The 23,281-nt window shown below is 37.1% G+C and overlaps 1 protein-coding gene across 9 annotated transcripts in view; it reads right to left on the bottom strand.

The window, feature by feature from the left end:
* Positions 1 to 23,281, bottom strand: part of Mef2c (myocyte enhancer factor 2C) — a 143,147-nt gene that overhangs the window by 86,814 nt on the left and 33,052 nt on the right. For 6 of the 9 annotated variants that reach the window (XM_028760069.1, XM_028760075.1, XM_028760074.1 and 3 more), the window contains exon 2: positions 5,837 to 6,032. In XM_028760069.1, coding sequence (XP_028615902.1) covers positions 5,837 to 5,890 — 54 coding nt within the window. In that variant the 5' untranslated portion in view covers positions 5,891 to 6,032. Of the gene's footprint in view, positions 1 to 5,836; positions 6,033 to 11,817; positions 11,898 to 23,281 lie in introns of those variants that run through there. The other 3 variants (XM_028760072.1, XM_028760071.1, XM_028760070.1) reach the window with 3 other exon arrangements.

Below are 23,281 nucleotides of genomic sequence, written 5' to 3'. Positions count from 1 at the left end.
TCCATGAGAGAATTTCAACCTCTTTTGGATTTCCCATCAAAGGAAACCTAATGAATGTGTTTAACAGTTGGGGCAATCCTTCTCTGGCGACAGGGAGCAGATCTAGCTGACATAATATAAAAAAGCACACCCATATGGGAAGGAGATGTGTGTGCTGTATGTCAACTCCATGATGTAGAGACCGCTTGTCAACAATTTTCTAATTGCTAAAACAAAAGGAACCTGGCATCCCTTTAATCGCACAGGAGCACCCTGGCAACTCCTTGCTACAGTCTTCTCTTTATTAAAATAATTTCCAAAGTAAAACAAACACCAGTTTTCCCTGCTTCTGCTTTTCTTTGCTAATCTCTTCAACAAAAAATAATCTCAAATCTAATGAAAGACTGTTTCCATCATGACTTTAAGATTAGTTAGTAAAAGAATGAGGATGCTAGGGGAACTATCCATTAGAAATTCCCAGTATGCATCAGTGTAACCTTGAATCAACTCTGAGCAATACCTGTCTTAACAACACCATGATGCTCCCATATTTCATTTATATAGAATAACCTGAACGTAATTTTTATACAAGTTCAGGGAAAACTGTAATCTGTTAAAATACGTTATTAAGGAAAATGGTAAAATGACCAACATTGCGAGGCTATGTACAAACTTACTTTGACTGAGACAGAAAACTCAGCATTTGTTTTTCATTGAAGACTCCTCCATCAAAGAAGGGTAGTTCAGTGGTGCTGCCTCAGCTAAAACTGGGAGTATGAAAATCCTGTTTCTGGCGATTCGGAAGGAAAGGACGTGCCTTCGACAACGGGACTGTAGAACTCTGCTCTCCGTGGCACATGACAGAATTCACCAAGAGCTTATTTTATCAAAGCAAGTAATTTGCATTTCTCAACTCTAGTTTTCTACATTTGAAGACTGAATTGGTCACAACTTCATCAAACTTTATTTAAGTAATTAGATGTAATCTCCAAATTTAGAATTGCAACCAGACCTTTTTTATTTGTTCAAATTCTGGATACCATCTTGAAGGGAAGTTGCACTAAAAATACCTGTGAAACTTGAGCTAAAATGTAAAGAACTGAATATAGGTAAAAGGAAGCCTGTTTTGAGTCATCTGTGGGAACTGCAATAGTCTTTTATTCTTTAGTTCAGCACAAAATATACCAGATTTAGCTGATAAAAAAATCAGTGTGTACAAACTATTAGAGATGATATCTACAAGGAACACATTTCTGTGGACCTTCCCTTAGTTGCTCCATACAAAGAAACGTCTAGAAGCCCAAGAAGAGGGAATGATAGAAAATGTAATTGCTATGAACTCTGAATTATTTTAATTTGTAAGAGGATTCTTTTCACTTACTAAAAGAGGAATTGTTACTAGTTGTCTTTAGTTTGTGTTCAAGTTATTGCACTGATAATTATGTAGAATTTTCTTTGCTGGCAAAAAACAAATAGCCAAATCTGAAGGATGAAAAGAAAGCTACATGCATATGTATGTATGTATGTACGTACATACATACATACATACATACATACACAGACACATATATTTATATATATAATGTGTGTGTGTGTGTGTGTGTGTGTGTAGGAGTAGGTATAGGAATAGGTATATGTGCTGTTTTAGGCCCTAGATCCTAAATGTACTATCTGCAAATATTTCTCTCTTGTAGTTGTAGTATTTCATTTATTTAGGTGTCTTTTAGTATCAAATTGAATGAATATACTGGAATTTAATTATGTTAGCCCTTTCAAAGTGGGGAAGATGAAAAATTCAGTACAAACATCTAAGCAAATAAGTTTAGGATTACTTAGCATTCTGAGTGTGTGTGTATGTGTGTGTGTGTGTGTGTATGTATATATATTCCTTGATGGAACAGACTTCTAATTATACTTTGTTTATAAAAATGAATCATACAATTAATTAAAAGTCCAATTGTTTTAAGCACTAACTGAAGAATGTGTAACATAAGAAAAAGGCCAAGATTTTGCGATTACCTAATCATTAAGGGTTAAGGATAAACAAGGAAACAAGAAGATGGAAATTGAAATAATAGTTACCATAAGCTTGTACGTAGAAGTGATAAAATGGTGAAAGTATTTTAAAAAGAATTTGGTCAGTAACACACATTTCAAAGTAATCCCACCTGCCCAGGATCTAGGACATTCTTTTCTCTGCCCTTGTTGTAAGGCATGCATTGCGCATGCGTTGTGTGCTCTTCCTTCCCTGTCCACAGGCCATCCTCTCTGCAGCAGTCCTGCTCTGGATGATTTTTCTAGCTGGTTCTCAGTAATATTACTACATGTAGAGCTGGAACTAGAAACAGGTTTGTATATCTCAAAAGGGTGAACTCTTAGTCAGTATCTCTTATGGGATCCAAAATGAAATGACTGGAAAAGGAGATAAAGTAAATTCTTGGTCTTTTAGCCATTACATTATGCAAGATGCAGTATGGCATCATTGAAAGAAGCATGTTTTGGTTTTGAAAATAAGGAATTTGAGACTAGATCTTTGGCATTTTCTGCCCTTCGCTGTAAAATCTTGACCAGTTATTCTGAACTGAAGCGGACTCAGTAAGCATTTTAGGATGTTGTTTAACACAATGTGGAGTCCCTTATAACTCTAAAGTCACGCACCAGGCTCAAGTCCCATTAAGCGTGAACTGAATCCTCAGCCAAGCTCTTTTCTATCTCAAGCCTTAGACATTCTGTTTCCTCTAGAATGCTGTAGTTCCTATATTTGCACCTGCTTGGAGAGGCCATTTGCCAAGCATGAGTGATAAATAAAGCACCCCTGGCTGTTCTTTCATAGTTCTTTGATAATTTCAGTCTCAGACCATAAATGAAATTTTTGTTCTGTATCTCCATAGTTCACGTCTACTTCAGTCCTCCAGAGGTCTATAAACTATGGTCCACTAGACAATTGTAACTTATGTTTGTTTTTCCAGTAAAGCTTTCTTACTGAGTACAGACACGTATCTATTATCTCTGGCTGCACTTAGAGAACCTAGGAAGAGCTCCACATTTGAGACAGATACAGCATAGCTCATAATGCAAACAGTATTTCCTACCTGGTTGTTTACAGAATACTTTACACATCTCTGAATGAGACTGTTATCCACTAGTGAGTATTTTCTTTTGGGAAGGGTGCAGTCAAATAATACTTATTGATTTAATAGATAAATAACCTCCAGCTATAAGATAGAATCCTATTTTAAGGATTAAATGGAATAATTTACATGTCATCATTGGAAAATGGTTGGTAATGACTTTCATCAAGCTGTCTGAGTATATCTGTAAGATAAATCGACAATTCATGAGTTTGTTGTTCATATTAACTTAAACTTAATGAAGGCTAAGAAATTGGTTTTGTAAAATTAGAAACTGAAAAAAATGTAAAGTAAAAAAAGATGTGAATTTTTATCCTCATTACACTATTTTATGTTTCTAGCTTGGAGCTTTAGCCATTGTCTCCTTGTTATAAAGGAGACAATGAAGGTAGAGCTGAGTATAAACCACTATTCTGTCTTCTGACGAGTTATCTTTCTGAAGCACAATGTACTAGTAAGTTCTGTGCTATTTCGGGGCTCACTTTGGGTTAGCATTTCTTTTTCTGCACAAGCCCATATTATTCTGTACGTGGCCAAATACACAAATGCAAAGGCAGAAAAAACTGTGTTCACTGCTTTCAAGAAGAAACAGCAGTGAGCCTCTGTGTGAGGTCCTACTAGGCCACCCCAGTGGAGCAGCTTCAGAAAGAGCTAAGCTGCTGACATTCTTTTCAACATGTGAACACATAATTTAAAGGATGTCCAGGTTAGGAGCTCCTCCACACACTCGCTGGTTTTGATTATCAGAAGTGACCTATATACTTCATGCTCTTTTCCAAGTGGTTCTTTGGACCATTCACACAGAACATGAGAGGTGAGCAAGACAAACATTATCATAAATGACAGCTATTTAAAAGTGTCAATAGTCATCTTAGACAGCCACTGAAACATAGTTTAAACCACTGCAAGATTATTGTTACTAATTTTCTTCAACGGTACTGAATTAAAAGGCCTATTGTGCACACAGACTGAGGAGAATAATAAATTGATTCAACATTCTATATAATAAAATGAAGGAAATAATCCTTACTACTTTTTAAAAGGTCAAAGTAAGCTGAATTTAGATGCTTTTTCCACTTCTTAAAACTACTGTGACTTTTAACATTGGTAAGAGAATCTGCAAGCATAGATCAAGACAACTATATGTAAACATTTAAACTTGCTCTCTCAAGAGTACAATGTGACAACTCTTGTATCTCTATAGATGTTTTGTTTCCTTAAAAAGCATAGTAAAAGTGCACATAATTCAACCTCCACAATTTTCTTCTGTCTTTATAATTAAAAAAAAAGATACAATAAATCTCATGAAGCTAAAAAATACATCATATTAGTAATAAACTACAAATGTTAATTCAGGTGTTTTTTTTTTTACCCTAACCCAAAGAGATTGTGTTTCAAATAAAAACATCCCTACAATCAATGGTATGCAATGTTCAATATTTCAGTCTTAATTTCATATTCCAGCTGTAAATGAATGAAAATAGTGGAATCTCTCATGAATCTTATATTTTTCATCATTTAACTCAAAATTAAGCTCAAAACAATTCAAGTCCTATGGACCTTAGAAGATATACTTGTTTCTGAAAACATGTGATCTTTACAAAAACCAAAAAACAGGCAAATTTTCTTAGTTCTTAGAAGCTCACCGCCATTTTGTAAAGAGCCATCAGTAGACATAATGAAATAAAAAATGATTCTTCTTCATTCTAATTTATGAATGTAAAAAACATTGTGTTTTAAATGGAATCTCTTTTCATGTCACAAAGGGTAAACAGGTACCAAATGGAAGGTGAGTGTCTTTACTTTGGAGACTTAGAGTGTGGGTAGCCATTTCCAACGCTATATTTAATACTCTGGACCACAAATGGGTTGGGGGCGGGGCTCTGTCCTCTCTTAAGACCAAGTAACAGGTTCCATTGTCTGTGTGTGTATCCAGGTAGGCTATAATTCCTCTCAAGTATCATCACCTGACATTCAACAGAAGTATTTGTCTAAACCTTCCAGACACCCTCACATGACCAACTAGTCTTCCCAGAATAAGGACAGTGACTCAGACTGCAGGCACTCATGATGCACAGGTCCATAACGAAGGACTGAACTTTTGATATTTGAAATCTTCAAAACTGGTTGTGTCTTTCAGACATTATCACTGGATTTGTAGAAAGGAAAAGATATTACCATGTTTATAAAATTCAGGAATTAGGAAAAACACGTGTTAACAGGAAGTTCTTGTTTCTATGTTTTACGCAACTACTATCTCATGTGAACATTTTGCTGCTGTTGTTAGGAGAGTCTGGAAATGTTTGGCTTTACTTCAAACTTTCCTTTGTGATGAGAAGAAAGCTGGCCACTTCTCAGAGAGAGGATATTTAAGCTATATTATATACTTATAAATGGATGGCCACAAAAGGCCCACTTCCCATGCATGCAAGCCTATCTTTGTCTGATGATGCGTGCAGTGTAGCAATTCTACGCTTATTAACTCCTAATTATTAAGCTTTTCATGTCATACAAATACAGCTGAAAAGTCTTGAGGCAGTGAAAAGTGAGCAATCATGAATCTTTAAAACATATTTAGAACAGTTAAAGTTCTCTTCCCAGTTTTGTCCCAAAGAGATGAAAATAGGATACAGTTAAACCAGATACACTGAGCTCACAGAGTCTACCATGGTTTTAGTACCTTGAATCTACGTGTGGGAAGGACAGGAAGAACAATCCACACTCACCTGCCTGTTACGCTCATCCATAATCCTCGTGATCTGAATCTTTTTTCTCCCCATAGTCCCCGTGTTTCTTCTCTCTCTCGTCCCTGAAATTATGTATTTTTTCCTTCCTTTTCTTTCTCTTTCCTCTTTCCTTCAAACAAGTTTCCTTCTTCAGCACGTGCACAGCTCAGTTCCCAAATCCCTGCATTCGTTCCTGCTGAAAAGAAATGAAAAGTTAAACAATTCTTCCACAGCAAGCTAGTTTCCTAGGTTCATCAGGGAAATAAACTTCACAAAACAATAAAATGAATAAAAATAACTCTTTTTAAAAGCACATGACACATCACACTCTGGAGCATACCGCACAGGATGGTTTGCTTTTATAATTAAAATAACCTTATAAGTAATTTAAAAAGTCATTTAAATGATGAAAACTGTGTTTTAAAACCCAACACTTGAAATGAACTGTATTTTTGTAAAGAGCTTCTTAATATGTTTTAATGAAATTAGGTGACAATTTTCACCCTTCTGTTATGAAAAATTACCCAAATCAGAGAGTTAATGAACCTTTATATACCTGTGTATGCTAAGTAGGGCATCTAATTCATTTCTGAATGGAAAACAATCTCGTGTTTTGACAGCAGAGGTGATAACGCCCCTAGTTATGCAAATAAGGTGGACGATTATGAAAGTGCTCTTTGATATATGTAAATGTCAACTAATTTAAAACTAAATCCTTTAATCTTATTTTAAGAAGATCACTGCCAGGAGAACACAGGAAAAGTACTATGGGGTGTTTCATCTTATGTTCAAGCCTCAGTTAGCAGTCAGAGCACTTCCTCCTGGAAGCTCTTGAACTGTCCATTAAAACAATCCTCAAAATGATGGTCACTGAGAAGAAATAAGTAGTGCAAAAAACTAAGGTTATTATCTCATTTGTAACTATATACTTTTTAATAATGGACCACAGCCCTCTAAATTTAAATGTTTAAAAGAGACGTATCATATCTCCTTAGGGAGTCAGACACAAAATTACAGAACCTTGATATTATATACCAGAGAGCTCTAGGTCATGAATTAAAATTAAAATAATGATTATCAATTACATGGCAAACCCATAGAGCACAGAATATTGAAAGTCTATATTTTACTCTGTTTAAAATTATATCTAAAAATATTTGCACATAATGAAAGTGAATTGCTATGAATTGGAAGTTAACTAGGTAGGAAGCTTTCTACATGCTTGTTTCATTCGCAGGCAGCTGCTTCAATTATTTTGTCTCCTCTTATGTTAGAGGATATAACTACTTTACACACTGCTCAGAATTTCCCTGTTGACTCTAGTTAGTCTCTGACAGTGGACCTGAAAAATTCCCACATGTATTATGTAACGCTAAGCCACTGTCCTGACTACTTAATAGATTATTTGGCTCTAGTTCAAGGTTCTTGGAACAGAAAGGGCTGTTAGGTACTTGGTCTGATCCTCAGCTGCCTTTCAATTTCTTTATTCTTCATCACTTTGGGTAAATTTTTTAAAATGTAAGTTTAGGTAATTATCTAATTGCAGAGGCTATTATGATATAATTAGTTCTGGTGGATTAAGCACTGCTTAATCACTAAGACTGTCCACTCTCCTTTACCCCAATGCCCTTCTCCTAAACTGCAGCTCAGTTTGGCCTCAGAGCATACACATGTGAGTTACACCAGGATTACACGTGCTTATCAAAGATTATGACTCCAGCCATGTTTTTCAATGTTTGCAGCAGTCTCAAAAGTTTTAAGATCTATGAACAACACACACAGACTAAGTCAAACACTCACAACCCAAAGACACTACTATAAGACACCAAGATCACATAGATAAAGAATTTGCAAAGCACAACACATCATGTATTCAGCATTGTTAAATAGTCCACCCATTTAGTCTTAGAAATAGTCTTAAAAAGCATACGAGTGGAAATCTTTTCTGTATTTCCTTTAGTCTTACCCAAGAAGCAAGCAGCAGCCCAGAATGGTATTTCCCGTGTATGTGCAAGACCCCAATGAGACAAGAAGGCTTTCTCCACCACAGTAAAAAACAATCCATGAATCTCAAGTCAATGCATACGGGTCATCTCCCCTTCCTTTCTCTTAGCTGAGGCTAGTGGCACTATCGGCTTACCGGACTATGTCTGCCTAAGCGCTTACTCACTTTAGGTGGAAGGTCAGGGTGAACAGATTAGAGTGCAGTGGCTCATCAGGGAGGAGGTCACTGTCTGCAGACCTTGATTCAAAATACACGTAACAAAGCAAGTAGGGAGACACCCCTGAAGAAGAGTATCCTTAGAGACCAAGAGCTCCAGGCTACTGAAAGCAAAAGAGCTCTTCTGCATCACCATCTGCCATTTCTGAACTTTGAAATCAGACACTGTGTTTACAAGAAGCCAAGGAAAGTGTTTGTTTGCTTTTTACTTCTTAAAACACAATGTGGAAAAATTTTTTAGAACTATATAAGCAAACATATTAGCATGTTTGTATGTGCAAATATGCATACACACATGAAATGATCCTTGAAAATGTCATTGAAAATAGTCTCCTTTTTTGAAATATGACTAGGTAATGGAGAGAGATGGAAATTTAAACCTAATTCACCTTTTATTTTGTTTTCTGCATAAAGACAATGCTCAATTCAGTAACTAAAGTGTTGCTTGCTGAACATTCATAAAATGTAGAATTGTATAAAGTCCACACAAGTAGAATAACAACAGATCAGTGATGCCTTCACATTTCAAGGCCATCAGGAAAAATTCAAAGAATTAGGAAGGTCTGCACCAGTGCATATAACTTTTGCTTAATTTCTACTTTTTAGTATAATTGTTTATTAACATAATTTTTATACATAAACTATACTGTAAGGTTTCTTTCAAGTATTTATTTTCAGGAGGGCTAGAGAAAGATTATTACTGTAGTAATCTATTCTGAAAAAAAGATTATTAGTAATTAAACTACATATAGTAGAATTCAGTTACACTGAGAACTTTCATTGTGTATAATCAACCACAGGCTTCGTCTGGACACTACAGTTCTCACATGAAGGAACCATTCTTGGGAAATGACAGTTACATGTAAACAATCAGAACTTTGAACAAGAAGGAAAGAAAAAGAACACTGTATGGAGTTACAGTCGTCTGCACTTTTTCTTCCTTTGCCAACTTAAATAAAAAAGTAAAGTCAGCCTGCTTACTAAAAGGGGAACTTCAGTATGGCAGGCTTCTGTTCACTTTGAGTCTGGCATAAGCCGACAGACGAAGGCAAAGTGTTCTGAGACCTGCTCAGAAAAGAATGTCTTCTGGACATCTGAAGATCATTCTCCTTCAGCATCCCTCACTTACAAACAAGCTCGCTTGACTGACATACACCTCCCCTCCCTTCCTCCTCTCACTCTTTCTTGCCCTCTTCCTCCCTCTTTCCCTTCAGCAAATCCCTCCCAGTAACAGAGAAGAATCTTGTCAGAATGGCAGGAAACACGCACAGACTGGCCAGGGAAGGATGTGATGTCAGCAACCGCGAACAATAAAAGGTGTAAAGGTGCTTCCTTCCCTAAACTGCTCCACAAGTGTAAAATGGGAACCAAAACTCTCCACTTCCTTCTCCGAGCAGAGCAGGCTGAGTGTGCCCTGCAGCACCCCACACACAGACCTGGGAGTGCTGGTTCAGATAAAGGACAGTGAGGGAAAAGGCACATGGGAGGCGCACAAGTTCTAATTTCTGTCTTTCAAACACCTGAGAAAAAGCCATTCTTGTTCTGGGTTACTGTTTTATTATGATCACCTTAAGATGTAAATATGAGAAAATATACAGATCGAAATGGACTTGGGTGAAGCGAAAGATATCCTTATCATCTATCAAGCCTTACCCCAAATCACATTTTCCAGTAAATGGCACCTCGTATTTTGAATTTCCTATTTATAGCAAATGAAGATTTCTATACAAAGAAAACAAGTGAATTATAACTTCTGGGAGAGAATTTAATCATGGCAGCACAACAAATGTTTGTTAGTAATACACAATAATTACTTATTTCATTTCACGTTGCAAAGGAACAAGCAAGTAATGAGAAAGTAATTCTTGTTATTGGGGCTCTTGGATTCCTCAAAAATTCAATTATAAATCAAAGTAACTAACTCAAATTTTCAGTGGATGGTGAAAGTATTTTCATCTCCTCACCAATGCTTGGGTCCTCTCACATGGCAATGGCAGTCTACCCTTAAGTTTCTGTAGGAAGAAAACCACATAGCAACTGGGTCTGAGTCATCCACAAATTTCAGTCGTCTTCCCACAACACTTTGATTTAGAAATTAAACATAACCTTCAGTTACATGTTTTGATCGTAGAGAAAGACTCCCATGCCACATTAAAAGATGTGGGAAGAAATTAATTCTCTGCTGCTAAAATTACCTTTGCGAGGCATGTGTTTTGTTTCAATGAGTACAGTGCAGACACTTAAATAAAAACAGCTCAAGGAGGCTAAAGCATTAGAATATGTAATGCCAATCTTCAAGGAGAGAATTCTTTTATTTGATTGGCAAATGTTTCCTGTGGCTCACATTTACATCCTTAGAAAATCTTGTTTTGTAAAACTCAAGGCTGAAAATTAGGCACACTGTATTACCCAAGAAATAGTATTATTAAATAAATGAAAGCCCCTTGTACGGTAAGAGGCCAAAGTGATACATGCCTTGTCTCCGAAAGTCTGTGCTTGTCACTGATTCAAGAGATTCAGCGATTCAGTGATTCACTACCAGAGCTTTCAAGGGAAAGCTTTGCTCATTACTTGCATTTAGATACATTAAACTTTCTACTTTATGATTTGTTTGAAAGCCATATGAGGCGTGCAATTATGCTTTGGTTAAAAAGAACTAGCAGAACATACCTATTTTCCCTTAAGAGGTTCAAATGAAATAACCCAATTATTATTCTTAGCGATGCTTGACTGTGTGACGAGAAATAGTTCTCTGGTCCTGAAAATCACCCCATTTTTCTCTAAGTTTATCATATATTTTACAGAATAGAGTGCCGTTGGTTTTAAAGCCACATAGCTGCGGCTCATCTTGAGAGTATAAAAGGGCTATTCCCTTCCTCTAGATAAATACCACTGTGACAAACATTTCCCAATTGACTGAATTTAGTATCAATATGATGAATCCAGAATCACCTTCAAGTCTCAGTACCACAATGTTACACAGGCAAAAAGCAAATAGAATTCCTTTAAAAATTCCTACTCCATTGTTCTTCCTACCACAGGGCATTTGCATATGCAGTTCCTTCTGTCTGGAATATTCTCTCCCTTCTGTTTGCTCAACTTCTTCCTTCTGTCTCAGTTGCAGTTTCCTAAGGAAGCACTTCCCCTGGACAACTCTCAAAGAACCAAGTCTCTCTCCTTTATAGCACTCACCATGCGAGTGGGGGGAATCTAATGTTATGTCTGTAGTGCCAGGATCTATCCTGGTATCAGGTAAACAGTGGGACTAATAATTACCAGTTGATTAACTGAACTCTTTTTGTCAAGGTTTGTATCTCTCATCTGAGGTATTTACTAGCAAATTTTCATAATTAATCCTAAGGACTGTTTTTCATATCTTGCTAATACAGAAACAAGTTGAAAACCGTGGTCAATTCTTTATCATGGTGTACAGTGTCTCGTAGATAGAATAAAGATAATTGAGGCAGAAGTGAAAGCTGGATGAGTCTGTGCATTAGGAAACAGGGTACTCAGGTAACTGCTGCCTGGTGATTAAACCTCTCAGAGTTTTCATGACCTACCTGAAACTGGAAATACGTTTGAATTTGCAAGATGGTTGGTTACAGCCTAATTACATATGATGATACAGGAAGGGCAGCGTGTAGGGTGGTACCTGGAATGTGGATCACCTTCATTTGTATGTTGACATTCATGTATACATTACAGAGTAAGGTTAGCAACAATGTCATCCCTGTATAGATAACATGGAGACATCACTCACATTGATAACAACAGCATTAGATGAAGGAACACGTCATACAAATTAAGGATTTTCTCTTAAGTATCAGCCACAGAAGAGCTTCAGGCTGCAAGAGAAGAAATAACCAGGGAAATATATCAATTTCCCAGTGACCACAGCCGCTGGAAACTCTATGTGAATGTTTCTAGTCCTACTTTAGTATCTTTCCCCAAGGAAAAAAGGAGAGGAAATGTATGTCAGAAATATAATAAGAATAAAACGGAGCTCATTTTGAAAACCCTTGCAATTAATTTAATAAGTGGGCCTTAACCTACCACTATCACTCAAATAAATCACTGTATTTACACAACTCCAGAATTTAGGAGCAACATACCTTCAGACAACTGCACAGCTTTACAAACGATTTGACAAACATAAGGAATCACAGATTCCCTGTCACTGTTATCCATGCCATAGTCTGCCTTGGACATTTTCCCCCACTGTAGTTAAAAACGGCATCCTGCATTCTCTAAGCCAAAATAAACTCCAAATGGTCTAAATATGTCAAAAGCCTCATACTCCTCAATGACATGACAGATTTCAGTATTTCCATGTCAGGCTATAGAGGTGATGCAGGTTTCTATCACGTCTTTGTTCTCATGAACATGCCCAGCTCTTGCTGCCACAAGTTTGCTGGGGCCAGTTCAGGCTATGGTAAGGTTTCCCACGAAGGTAAAACTGGTTTGTGTTTAGCACAAGGCTAGCGCTACTATGGAGCACCAAACATTAGCTTCTGCCTTCCTTCTGTAGCCACTGCTAAGCACATGCAGCTGGAGTTTTGCTGCTGTTACTGAACAAAGCAAGTTAAGCTCTGTACCTCACCAGCAGTGAGACTAAACTGTCAGCTTCCAAAGTAAGGTCTGCTCAAAATGATACACGTTGCTAACGTACATTTTCATCTTATTAGGGTAAAAACCAAATTCTAAAGCATATTGTGTTCTTTTAAAAATTATTTTTCTCCAATTTTTAGTAGAGTATATTTAATGCTTAAAATAGAAATATTCTATAAATGTTTTCTTCTTATGAGCTTGTATGTGTTGGGCACATTTTTCAGATTTATTGGTATGCGTGTGTGTGTGTGTGTGTGTGTGTGTGTGTGTGAGTGTGTGTGTGTGTGTGTGTGTAACATTTGGAAGAACACAAGTTAGTCTTTTAGAAGATGTAGATAAAACAGTGAGTGCATTTTAAGACATAATCAGACATGAATGGTTAGCAAGATATTGTAAGTGAAGATCATATTCCCTTACATTAAATAATCAAAATTATGAACTTAAAAATAATTTGCTCTTCCTCTTACTTACTTTCTCAAATTGTTCAATACTTAAAGATAACCTTACAAAGGGAAGTCACACTATTCTTCAGTGAACCTTCTTGTTTATTAAGTAAGAAATACTTGGTAAATCATCTGATATTTAAACTGAATGCCACCTATTTTTAACTTGTAATTAAACCTCAGTTGTTAAACTTTACAGGCTAATATGTATAGTTTTCAAACTTCCATAAAGGTTCTGTAAAATATAGATGATATTTGTAGTAATATTATATATCGCTCAATGTGGAATTTAGTGATTCATCAATTTTTCTCTGTCTCTTCATCTCCTTTACCAGGTTCTAATCAGCCTAATTAAGGTCTGGCTCATCTGAAATGCCCGATGACAATTTGTTTAACTCTGCCCCACTGTGGTCTTCTATTAAATCTGATCTTCTGACAGCAATCATTAAATGATCCCAACTGGCCCCAATTAAGCCACAAGGCTCCCGGGCTTCACAGCCAAGCCCTCGGCTTCACTGACACATTGTTCTCTACCTTGGTTTATTTTCTTAAAGCCAATTAAGTATGTGTCTTATCACGTGGAACTAAATTTCCCCATGTAAGCTGGCTCAGGACAGAGTGTGTGGATTGACTTTGCGGTACTCTTAGTGCAGGGCCACACAGAGCTTGCAAAGCCAACCTCCCTTGGTGTGATAGCACTAATGACAAAGATACTTTGAGATTATTTACTTGTGCTGAAGATGGCTACCCACTCACCTTCTCAAAATAATAACCACCTTTATACAAGCCTAATTAATATTAACCAATTACAGTTTTTGATTTGTACCTGTATTTGGAAGTTGGGGTTGACTTATTTTTAATCAGTTAAAACTATTGATTTTTACTTCTTTTTTTTTTTAAGCAATAGGGAACACTTCTGAAGTTAACCTCTCCTACTCTTAATTTCTGCTCTAATTTTTTTTCACATATGCTCACTGTAAGCCTTGTAATGATGTTCCCAGGCCTTCCTCTGAGTGCAGGTAGCCTCAGGATTTAGAGCTCATTGGCTGTGTATTACCCCAGGGAAATGGCTGATTAAAAACAGCCTCCTAAGGAGAGCAGTGCCTAGTCACATCTGGCTCTGTTAACATCTGGCTCATCTTATCTGCACTCCTGATGCCTATATGGAAACCGACTTCTGGCTTTGGCTTGGAGAACTGCAGTTCATCCAGAGCCCTGTATCTGACACATTGAGGCAGAAAACACTTAAATGAATCCCATACTACTGATGTTTGACAAGGGCACTGAAGACCTTAATCAATTACCTTGACTAATTTCCCATGATTATAGACAAACGCACTGCGTTTTGTATCTGTGCTAATTATAGCTATCACTGATCATCTGTTGGTATTTGATACAAGCTATCTGTCACAGATCTCAGAGCAGATGGATTAGAACATTTCTGTTCATCTGAATCATACATTAAAAGTTGACACTAGGACAGAGAACTGGAAAGGCTGTTATACATCCTCTATGATGTTCGCCTCGATGAACACGTCTTGTTTTCATTACCTGACTGATAATGTAATATTGAAGAAGAGAAAGAATGTAATGAACAACAGAATTCTTAACATTCCAACATATTTGCCAACACCTAGAAAAGCACTTACGCCCAATCTCTTTATAACTCGGACTCTCTACCTCATCATCCTCTCAGATAACTCTCCTCCCTCAAGCAGGAACATTCAAAATGTCTGCTGCAACATGCTGATGATGGAGAAAGTACTAGTCAGATTTACAACGGACCAACTTAAAATGTGGAAGAAATGTTCTGAAATCTCAGTAAAGCAAAGCAGATGCTGGGATGTTGTATTATGAAATATTCTTCACTGTATTATTGTAATCTCCAATAAGATTTGATGTTAATTTTAGAGCATGTGTCTGCTAAAAAGGGCAAACCCTGCAACAGATTTAGTACAAAGAAGCTGAAAATATCCTGTGGAAAAAAAAATCTGTAGCAAAATCAGCCAGCTCCAATCCTGTCCTTACTCAGCACTGCAGTGACGTGCGGGTGTTTGTAGTGGTTTGAGGAGCCAGCAGGGGTGGAAACTTGACGTACTCGACTCCAACATGATTGCAATTGAACCTCATCAAAGTAAGAGCTCATAATTTGTCACAGAAAACAGCCAATTAACATATGTTAGAAAAAGGCTTCATACAGATAATATATGATTAAAGACCCAGCACAGCTGTTGAAACTCAAAACTATGCATTTAAAAAAGAAATCTCAGCCCAAGCTTCCATATGGTTAAACTGATAATGGCTACTAGGATTTTTTTTCCCCAAGTAGAAAAATATAATTACAGTGCTTCTTATAAGTTTGGGGTTGTGGCAAGGGAGAACTCGGTACCGTGGCAGTATTTACCACGCCTTACTCAGTTCTATAAATAGCTGGAGCCCTTGCCAACACTCTGTAGTTACTTTGTTATAGAGCTATTTTAAAACACAGACCTTCATTGTGAGCTAAATGGCCTTCAGGATGCACTTTGTAGTCAGTGCATTCCTCTCGGAACTGTATCCTTCCTTTATCTGTGCAAAACTCCAGGACAACCAGACTCTCCGCACTGCAAAACAAGCCAGGGCTGTGTAGCACACAGATCTAGCACTACAGAATGCTTGTTGGGGGTTGGGGGTCAGCAAGGGTGGCAGCAAAGTTTAGAAATGAGATTAAGGTGCAGCAGGCCTCTTCCAGGAGGATGGAGTCCAGCTCTCAGCCATTGATTTGGAGAAGGCTCAGAGTTGTCACACATTTGGTGCATTCTGATAGCATATTTAAAACCAGGCTTGAGCTTGGATTACATTAAAAGAAATCAAATTCTAGTTTAATTGTCTTCATGCATGGCATACCATGGGCCAAACTCATGGCGCTTAAAAATACAGGAAAATGTCTGTTTGTTAGGGAGAACAGCAGGCATGAATCATGGTAGCTCAATGCCGGGGATATCACTGGGAATGCAACAGAGAGGGTCTGGGCTCCATGACGCTTATAAATGCTTCCTGCAACAAGTGTCAATGCAGGAGCTCAAACTCTCTGATGATTTAGATAGTGAACCTCTATGGCGACCCTCCCCCCCCCCCCCCCCCCCCCCCCCCCGGGTGAGTTGTTACAGAAGGGAGGAGGTAGGCATTTACTCAACAGCTTAAGAGGGCAGTGTTACTTTAGAAGACACCAGGAAGATGTAAACAACATGTAGAGAGGTGTTATGGCAATGAACACTCCTATTCACTCCTGTCACAGTCCTGAGCTTGGCAAACTTAGTTAAATTACAGTATCCTAACCTTTGCTATTTTCATCAGAAAAGTGAAAATAATAACGAAGTTATTCTATTATGTAAAATACAGCCACACTCATTTGTAAAAACTCATCTGAATAAATTTCAGTTTAATAATTTTGTTGTTTAAACTTCTTTTTTATTATGATGGTATATAATATCAAAAATACTTTTAAAGCACCAACAGAACAGTGTGAAGTCAAAGGCCTCTAAATTGACATCAATTGAATTCAATAATACTTCTTTCTTCAATATACTGTTATTTTATGAAAACACTGTCAACGGGTTGAAATCACTCCTGGGAGCATTGTTCATTTTTCAGTTGTAAGTGTGGATAGCACCATGGCCATCTGACAATACACTCAAGATTATTACAAATTCAAATCCCAGTATCGCATAAAGATAAGTTTTTCTTTGTGTGTAAACACTCTTACACATCACTAGTATAACTCAATCATTTGTACAGTTGATTTATTCTTTCTCTCCAAAGACCTAACATCAATGCAATCAGCAGTTTTGATTGTGATCTCAGTAAAATTCCAGTGTTTCCTGTATTCGAAATGCTCACGTATCTATGGGTAGCCCATCTAATAGGAGCTGTTACATAGCCTAAAGCCAAGGAGATTAATTTCCAACTGAAAATGAAAAGACAAATTGAATTATCCACTACTTTTAAAATTGAAGCATTTTAATAGGGAAAAAACAAATTGAAGAATTATGTCTTGATAAGTTTGAAGTTAGAGTAAAAGATACGCGATTCATTTTCATTTAAAAAATTGTAACACGGGGATGTCCCAAAACGAACTATATAATTTTAAAGGCTAGAGATAAAATTTTCCTTTGCAGTGTAACATCAAAGAAAGTAAATATGCATTTTTACAGTTCTCTCTCAGTTTTTAGAAGTAGTTGTGCAAACTTGCTCCTTTATAATAAGGTACTCTCTTCATTTCTATCTCACGAACAGAATGAGTTTCAAAGTAAGTTGTATGATTTGCCATGTAGTCTAATATTAACACTATTTGTAAGGTCAAAGGTTCTAAGGAAGAATCACAAACTTGGAAGTATTTAAGTGACAGAATTGTGTTTTTTCTCCCCCAGTCATGAAATATCTGATTTTTAAATCTTAAACATTTAACTTTATCCTTAATGCTAACCAGTATTTTACATTGCATTTCTAAAGTTATTCTATTCTTTACATAATAGAATAACTGCATAATTGCATTTCTTCCCTAGGTACTAAGATGTCCTTTATGCTACACCTACATAGCCCTCCAAAACCCAGTCACGACTGCAAACTAAACAAGCGTTTCTGCAAAAGGAGTTTCTTCTCTATTGTAGCAACCCCACTCCAGGTTTTTTTCATTTTGTCACCTTTCTTTATCTCCTTTGCACATGTTTAGAACTGAGGGGATATGGCGAGTGAAACTGTCAAAGAGCTAGGAATAGAGGTGTCCTCAGACAAGTGAAATGCTTCCTCTATAACATCCAGGCGGGGCAAGGCAAGCACACTGCAGAGGAAAGGCGCCTGGGCCAGAGCTGAGCTGAGATGGCTCTTGGAGCCCAAAGCCTGGCAGGAGGCTCCTTATCTCTGCATGTCTACACATTTTGTCCTGGGCTGCTTTCAAGGATAGATCAAGCCATCCTTGGCAGATAACACTAACTGGAAAGAATTACAGTACTTCCCTCTGTAGAAAAAGGTCTGTTAGAGATCAGAAATTACTAAATGAAGCTGTAATTTCAGCCTGATTCTTTCTAATCAGGGATTGAAAATCCTCAGACAGATAGGCAAAGTCATGACTGTACCTGGAGATCTCTGCAAATTCACATACACTTCCCAAAGTGGAGTCCACAGATGACTGTCCAGTAGCTGCATGCCCTGTCTAATTTATCTGTCCTGACTCTCAGAGTATGGAACATTTTTCCAATGTATGTGACTGATCCTCTGATAACACTATTTCTATAAAAATTACAAATTGATACTTAGCTCAAGGATAGCATAGTAGTCTTTATCATGGGGAAGAAATGCAAAGAGAATGTAGGGAGTCATTCTTCTAGTTTTACAAAAACCCACACATTTGAGATAGGTGTAGGAAATAGCTGCTTATTTAGGCTAAAAGTGTAAATAGATCCTTAGCAATCAAAGAATGTAGTTTGTCCCTGAAGCCCAAAGAACTGTAGGTCAAGCAGTACAAGTGCAGGAAGATAGAACTGTCTAGAGCTCATGTGGCTTCTGCTTCTCAGTAGCTGCAGGCCTGCAGGCCAGGCAGCAACTTCAGGTATCATCTTGTACAGACACACGAGCTGAGCTAAGTTCAGTTTCTAAGGTGACTTTCATGTTCCTAAGTGGTACAACGTTAAAGCAGTGTAAACTTTGAGGTCCCCTTGAAGGGTTGAAGAAGGCTGACAGTAAGATTGAATTTCTGGAAAATCTTCGTTTTCTTACCTTCATCGCTTCCAGTCACCGTCGGCTACAAGCTACAATACTCTCCTGTTTGCAAGTTGTTACCTCAGAGTTCATACGTTTATCAATTTCTCTGGGGTTCTGTGTTTGAGTACTCAGAGTTTTACTATGTTTTTTTTCTAGCACTTTTACACTAACATTATTTTAGAAATAATTTTATGGCTATCAGCTTTATAATACATATACCTAATATAAATATTAACTGAAAGCAGTTACCATATAGAATATATATGGCATATATATATACATACACATGTATATATACATATATATACATACACACAAACACACACACACATATATATGTATACACACACATACACACACACACACACACACACACACACACACACACACACGTATTTCATGTCATGTTTCTCTGTGTATCCCTGGCTGCTCTGCTGTCCTGGAACTCACTGTGCAGACCAAGCCTACATCTGCCTTTCAAATGCTGAGGATAAATATGTATAATAAAATAAAACATACTTCCAGTGGCAATGCAGTGATGTTATTGGAATTTCACATGATTTTGTGCTTTATACAGTTCATTGTGGATGGTGTATTACATAGTCTTGTGTTACCAAGGCCTGAAGAGAAGGAGGCAGCAAGATTTCGTATATTTCAGCATGTGTCACACTATTTTCACACGTAGAGCACTACGTGTGATAATAGGAAAAACATATACATAGTCATTCATATATTTACACATGATATTAAAGACAACAGTGGGGCAGGGCCATTTAAAAACTTTTTAAAAAATTGATACTGGTATATTATATCCAAGACTGAATTTAATGTAATATGTCACTCAAAAGAGATCAAAATGCCCACCTGTTTATTCCATGCAGTCTAAGAGAGCTTTCAGTGAACAATAAATCTCTTTATGTTTAGGTTGGAAAGAATGGCCCTGGTGGCAAATACTGTCTTCAAATAAAAGAAACCTTGCAATAATATTTTTATCAGTGTCCCTTGTCTATGGGTATATTTAGTCTAGGAAAATGGACATTGTTGTAAAGTAACTAGTTTACATAGTAGTTAATTGGTCACATCCCTTATGATTCTAAAATTCAAGATTATATAAAGGGTTTATCTTTTTTATGCTATAAACCAGAGAAACAATAAATATAGTAACACTTAGGAATCCCTTTGTAAAAATTAATTGATATCAGGATTTCCTAAATCACTAGGGAGATATTCAAGACAGGCCCTAGCATTTCTCTTGTCTTAAAATTGATCTTTACACAAAAGAATAATTTACCAAGCAAGAAAAGTTTTTTTAAAAAGGGGGGGGGTTCTTTCTTCATAGTGGGACCGCGTAGATCTGTATTTCTATTCAGCTCAGGTGAGCATGGGCATTCTGGGTCAACATTGGCAACAGCTGGACTCAGTCATATCATCTTTCCCATCTTTAGATAATACCATAGAGAAATTATTTCAGGATGATTCTGCCTCTCCTATTTTAAGGGCTTCCGGAAAAGGAGCACCACAAGCTTCCTCAGTAAACTATTTTGATATTTTGCAGCTCTGACCCAGGAAATTCTTCCCCTCGGTTAATCCCTCACAGAATACCTTGCCTTTGCTTGCTCCTCTTTCCTGCCCCTGCACCAAGAGAGCAACACTTGGCAGACAGGTCCTCCTTCCCTACACTTGAAGTCTGGGTTGAGTTTCATATAGTCTTTTAATTGTTCCTCACTTTAGTTTTTTCCATCATTGTCAAAGCTCTTTGTTTCAAATTATATTCCTGCTTTTAGCTCTAGAATCCAAAAATGTACATAGTCATAGAGAATAAATGTCTAACCTGGGTGTGGTGGTACATGCTTGTAATTCCAGCATTTCAGGGGGTGGAGGCGTGAAGTCTGAGGCAAGCTGAGGCTACACACACAGCCACAGTCTCAAGACTCCCCCACCACACACACACATACACACACACACACACACACACACACACACACACTCAAAGCACCTACTGATTGTCTCACCTCTTTTAAGTTTGCATCTTTCCTCTTACCACCCAGCTTCTCCAATCCTCTCTTTCCAAACTCTCTAATTGCACAGGATTCTTTAACCATTTAAAGTTACCCCCAAAAGTACTAATTTCACTATTTCTGTAGCCCCCATTAAATTTTGTGTGTTTGGAGGGTATTTTCCTCACTGATGGATGAGTTTGCCATCCTGGACTAAATTAAGTATCTTGGAGAACTGAGATTATATCTATTACCTTTTCTCTTTACTTGATTATTAATAATGAGAAAAATCTGCCCACTGGCCAGTCATTATTACTAAATGATGCTGTATTCATTTGTGCTTACACCATGAGCATCATAAGATGGAAACCACACAGACTTGATTTAGAATTGGAAAGAAGAGAGCTACTGTCTGTAGATCCTAGGGTTTTTTCTCAATCTCTTGACAAAAAGTAAGATATACTATGATGTGTTAGTTACTTACTAGATTTTGTTTAAAAAAAATTTTACGCCAGTAGCTTGCGGGCTTGCAATAGGCCTAATAGCAAAAATTCCATCGATAAGATAACTTTAAGGAAACGTGTCAGGGAGGGAGGAATTCTTATCTTCATTTCTTAATGTCACTTGCTTCTGAACACTTCTCACACTCTTGTGAGATTTCATGTGGCCACAGACACAAGTTCACATCACTGATCAATAAAGGTAAAAAAATCAAATGAAAGCAACACTTTATTCATTCCTTTATTCAGTGATATTTTAAACATAATAACTGTACCAGGGATTGTTCTATAGACACGTGAATGACTGAAATGCCAAAGGTTTCTGCTCTTGCATAATTAATTCACACATTCTCTGTGCTATCTACGCTTATCCTCCCTGCATATTAAAGGGGTAACACTTTGCATTGTTGGTATTTAGGGTGAAAGTAAGTACACATGCACACACACATATGTGTAGAAGTATATATATGTATGTATATGTGTATATATATATGCACATATACATACACGCACACACACACACATATATATATATACATATATATGTATATATATATATCTTCATTTCCCTTCTCTTTACCTGAACTCAATCCTTTACCATTTCTTAAAACATTCATTTTTCCTCCATTTTAATTCTTGCCTTTCTTGCAATTTTTTTGTTTCCACTCTCCATTGAGATTCATCTCCATCATCCCAAACACTTTGCTGCTTTCTAATGCTTCTGATATAAACAGTAGTGTCTTTGCGCTCTTGTGCCTTCCTTTCCGTCCCACACTAACTTTCTAAGGGTGTCTTGTAATAGTCCTGAATTGTGTGAAGTCTCTTCTGGTAAAATACAACTTTTCTGTAGCTAAATTCTTCAGATCTTTAATTTGTGCCTGTACTTGGAGCCCAAAATATTCTGAATCCTTTGCCAATTACCAGGTTTGATAAAAACAAAACAGCAAAACCTTACAAATGAAAACTTTTGTCTCAAATTTACTGAAAGAGAGAAAAACTAATTCATGAAGATGTGATATCATGTTTCCTGGTGCTGAGTAGCTGAGTGATCTGTGACAGTAATATTTAGATATTTCTATTATATTCGGATGAGAGCTAGTGATCAATGACTATCATAGAATAAAAGACAGTGGATTGCAACGGAGTACAATTTCAGACATCAATCATATGAAAAATAAAGTAAAAGATACACAATGAGAAAAATCCTTTCTTGAGAATTTATGAATACAGAATAAGCAGCGAAATTACAGTAAATAAAGAAGTGGGAAACACAGTGATGATTTCTTTGTCACAATTTCAGTTTTCATTAAATATGTTGGAAAAATTCTCAGGAGGATAAAACAGTGAGAGAAAACAGAAAACATCTGCGTAGTTAGGTGTTTGTCAGAATGTTAGATGTCTAGGTAAAATTTCCATGTTATGTATGGAAGCCTAAATAATAGCAATCATTTCAGAAAAGGTGATATTCCAAGTTAGGATCTCAACTGAATCCAATAAGTAAGGTTTACTTGACTTATTTTTTTAAATCAGTGAAATGCCCTTACTTCTTGTGGCTACATACATGGAAGAATGAAAGAGTATGAACTCTATGCAATCAAGTGATGACATTTCCTGGACTCTTTAAAGGAATGGTATAGAATTAAGTAAAAACGTTTCTTTCATTATTAAAGATTCTTTTCCTTTTCCAGAAAAATTCTTGAAACTATTGGTGTGTACAGTTCTTACAGAGAAGTGTCTGGACCTGAGTGCACACTGATGCTGCCGCAGAGCACAAAGTCCTTCTCTTGTCCTGCCTAGAGGAGGGTGATGGAGACAGAGCTTCTCCTGCTCTGCCTAGAGGAAGGATGATGGAGACAGAGCTTCTCATGTCCTGCCTAGAGGAGGGTGATGGAGACAGAGCTTCTCCTGCTCTGCCTAGAGGAAGGATGATGGAGACA

Source organism: Grammomys surdaster, unplaced genomic scaffold, assembly GCF_004785775.1.
Source record: "Grammomys surdaster isolate TR1022 unplaced genomic scaffold, NIH_TR_1.0 126391, whole genome shotgun sequence".
NCBI lineage: Eukaryota > Metazoa > Chordata > Mammalia > Rodentia > Muridae > Grammomys > Grammomys surdaster.
This window is presented reverse-complemented; position numbering and strand designations above follow the sequence as displayed.